Raw genomic sequence first — 3,138 nt, 5'->3', positions numbered from 1 at the left:
TGCTGTGGTGCTCTTATGTTTACTGTATTGAAAGTGTTTTGCGTAGAATGTGTGCAGTACCCAGTAGTGCAATTTTCTGTATGTTATATATATTTATATATATTATTATTATTATTATTATTATTATTAAGGCAGTGAGCTGGCAGAATCATGAACACACCAGGCAAAATGCTTAATGGCATTTCGTCCATCTCTACATTCTGGGTTCAAATTCCGCCAAGGTCGACTTTACCTTTATCCTTTTGGTGTTGATAAATTATGTATCAGTGAAAAACTGGGGTTGATGTAATTGACTAGTCCCCTGCCACCAAAATTTCATGCCTTGTTCTTTTAGTAAAAAAAATTATTGTTATTATTGTTATTTCCTTCAAGGTCAACTTTACTTTTCATCCTTTTGGATTTGATAAAATGAGTACTTTTCCAAAATTTCATGCCTTGTGACTATAGTAGAAAGAATTATTATTATTATTATTATTATTATTATTATTATTATTATTATTGCTGTTGTTATTGTTATTATTATTTATTGTTGTTGTTGTTGTTGTTTTCAGCCTTCTCTATGGATAATTTACAAAGCCTGGATCCTCGGAAGCAAGAATTACTAGAAGCTCGCTTCTTGGGGAGCAGGGTGAGTAGATGCAAACGTTTTATATTTTACTTTTTCTTTATAAGTCTCAAATTCCAATCCTTCTTTGATTTTTGATGTGTTTCTTCCTACCAATTTATGTTCAAAATCTCTGCAAAGAATTTTGTCGTTGATTATTTGGGGAGCTGTTATGCTGTTCATTAGTAAATTGGCAAGGGTTGCAAAACTGTTGCATTTAATTTAGGTTGTCTTGTGGTGAGGTATTCTATGTATATATGGTAATTATCAGTAGTTCCAAACTATGTAAATGGCACTTTATTCTAGAATTTGGAAGCTACTTAGCCTTTTTGACCTGTCACTGAGACCATCCCTGATTCAACGATACACAGATCGAAATTAATACTTTCCTTAAAAAATCCATGTGAATTTATGTCCCAGACACCAGCTTTTCCTGTCAATTACTACTAAATCTTGATTGAACCAAATTTGTTGCCAGAGCAGCTGTCTGGCTTCCGTGCCAGTGGCACGTAAATAGCACCATTCGAACGTGATCGTCACCAGCGTCGCCTCACTGGCACGTGAAAAAACATTCGAGCGAGGTTGTTGCCAGTGCCGCTGGACTGGCTCCTGTGCAGGTGGCACGTAAAAAACACCATTTTGAGCATGGCCGTTGCCAGTACCGCCTGGCTGGCTCTCGTGCCGGTGGCACGTAAAAGCACCCACTACACTCTCGGAGTGGTTGGCGTGAGGAAGGGCATCCAACTGTAGAAACTCTGCCAGATCAGATTGGAGCCTGGTGTAGCCATCTGGTTCGCCAGTCCCCAGTCAAATTGTCCAACCCATGCTAGCATGGAAAGCGGACGTTAAACGATGATGATGATGATGATGAAGTTGATGAAAGTTTGGCTTTAGTGTAAAATTCGCAAGCCTTTCAACTACATACACCATCGTTTGCCATAGCTATCAGCAGAGAAAGAAAACTACCTGCTCTTCCTTTCTGAAAGAAAATAGTTGGTTAATCTCAGAATCTATGTGACTGAGCACTACATCATCCAACCTCCCCAAATAACAGCTGTCTGACATAAGTCCACCATTTGTCAATGCATGGCCTCTGAACTGGTGCATGCCAGATGGTTTAATCACACTGTATGAATCTTAGCCAGCTTCTGTTGCTGGCAGCTGCAGCATAGCCACAGAGTTTATCTTGAAGAGGTAAAACCCCTCCAGCCTCAATCATTATAGCATAGCCACACCAGTTCCCTACTCATAGGGCCACACACCAATGCCTAACTGTGGATCATTTGCTATTGGGTCACACAGAAAGAATAAATTTTAAAATTCCATTTCTATTTTATTGATTATGACAGTCTGCAGGGTGTTTTGCAATATATAGTATTATGTATGTAATATATACATATTATATATGTAATAATTAAATTGTGTATTATGCACTTTATTCTGTTTTTGTTATGTGGGTACTTCACTGGGAAAATTGTCTTGCATGAAACTGGTCACTGGTGCAACAAATGTTGGGGACAGCTCCTCTAAAAGACACAATTCAGGTTGCCTTTATTGGTTCCTGGCATTGTTCCCAGGTCATCATCTTTCATATTCTTCACTCACCCCTGTGTAGAATGCAAAGATCTGCATTCCACCAGTCTTATTGTCCAGTGAGTGGAGTGCAGGAACATTGCCTGATAACTTTCCAGATGGTCTGTGCCTGACATTGAACTGCAGTTCAATCAAGCAGACACATTGCAGAGAGATTTGTTAGAAAGACAACGACAACACTTGTACATTAAGATCAGTGTCCAGGAATATTTGCAGCATTTGTCTGCCTTGGTACTTGCCTGCACATCGTCAGTCATAGCACCTTAAGGACTTCTTAGGCTGGGCATTTGCCGCAGATGGAGCTTCTGACCAGTGAAAGAGCAAATATTCCAATCTGTTCAGATGTTAGGAAAGGTGCCATGGTTAGGTTGTAGTACATCACCTGACATGATTTTGTGCAAAAAAAGGTTGTAGACAGAAAAAGACTTTTGTGGTGCCTGTGAGGTATATATCCTATGAGTATTTGTGTAACTCAGACAGGGGCAGTCTTTTTGTTTTTTTTTAGAAGTGGGCCACATGAGATATGGCTTATCATTAGACGTGCCACCCTGCTTAAAACATTCAAGATTATGCTTTCTGTTGGTATATCATTCAGAAAGTCTGCTCGTGGTTAGGGTATTTGGGTCACGATGGTAAGGTCATGAGTTTGATTTCCAGAGGTGTATTATGTTCTTGAGCAAGATACTTCATTTCACATTGCTCCAGTCTACTCAGCTAGCAAAAATAAATTGTACGTGTATTTCAAAGGACCAGCCTTATGTCTTTGGAGATTCTCAGCCACTTGTATGTCAATTTCATGAGCAGACTATTCCATCGATCGGATCAACTGGAACCCAAGTTGCCTTAACTGAGAGAACACTTGTTATTAGCTTATGAAGCTGTGTGTGTGTTTGTGCGTGTGTGTGTGTGTGTGTGTGTGTGTGTGTGTGTGTGTGTGTGTG

At 39.5% G+C, this 3,138-nt stretch overlaps 1 protein-coding gene across 14 annotated transcripts in view; it reads left to right on the top strand.

The window, feature by feature from the left end:
• The window catches only part of LOC106869835 (serine/threonine-protein kinase tousled-like 2), a 314,313-nt gene that overhangs the window by 131,613 nt on the left and 179,562 nt on the right, over positions 1-3,138 (top strand). For all 14 annotated transcript variants that reach the window (XM_052970854.1, XM_052970847.1, XM_052970848.1 and 11 more), the window contains one exon: positions 552-628. In XM_052970854.1, the coding sequence (XP_052826814.1) occupies positions 560-628 (69 nt within the window). In that variant the 5' untranslated portion in view covers positions 552-559. The remainder of the gene's footprint in view (positions 1-551; positions 629-3,138) is intronic.

This window comes from Octopus bimaculoides, chromosome 9 (assembly GCF_001194135.2).
Source record: "Octopus bimaculoides isolate UCB-OBI-ISO-001 chromosome 9, ASM119413v2, whole genome shotgun sequence".
NCBI lineage: Eukaryota > Metazoa > Mollusca > Cephalopoda > Octopoda > Octopodidae > Octopus > Octopus bimaculoides.
This window is presented reverse-complemented; position numbering and strand designations above follow the sequence as displayed.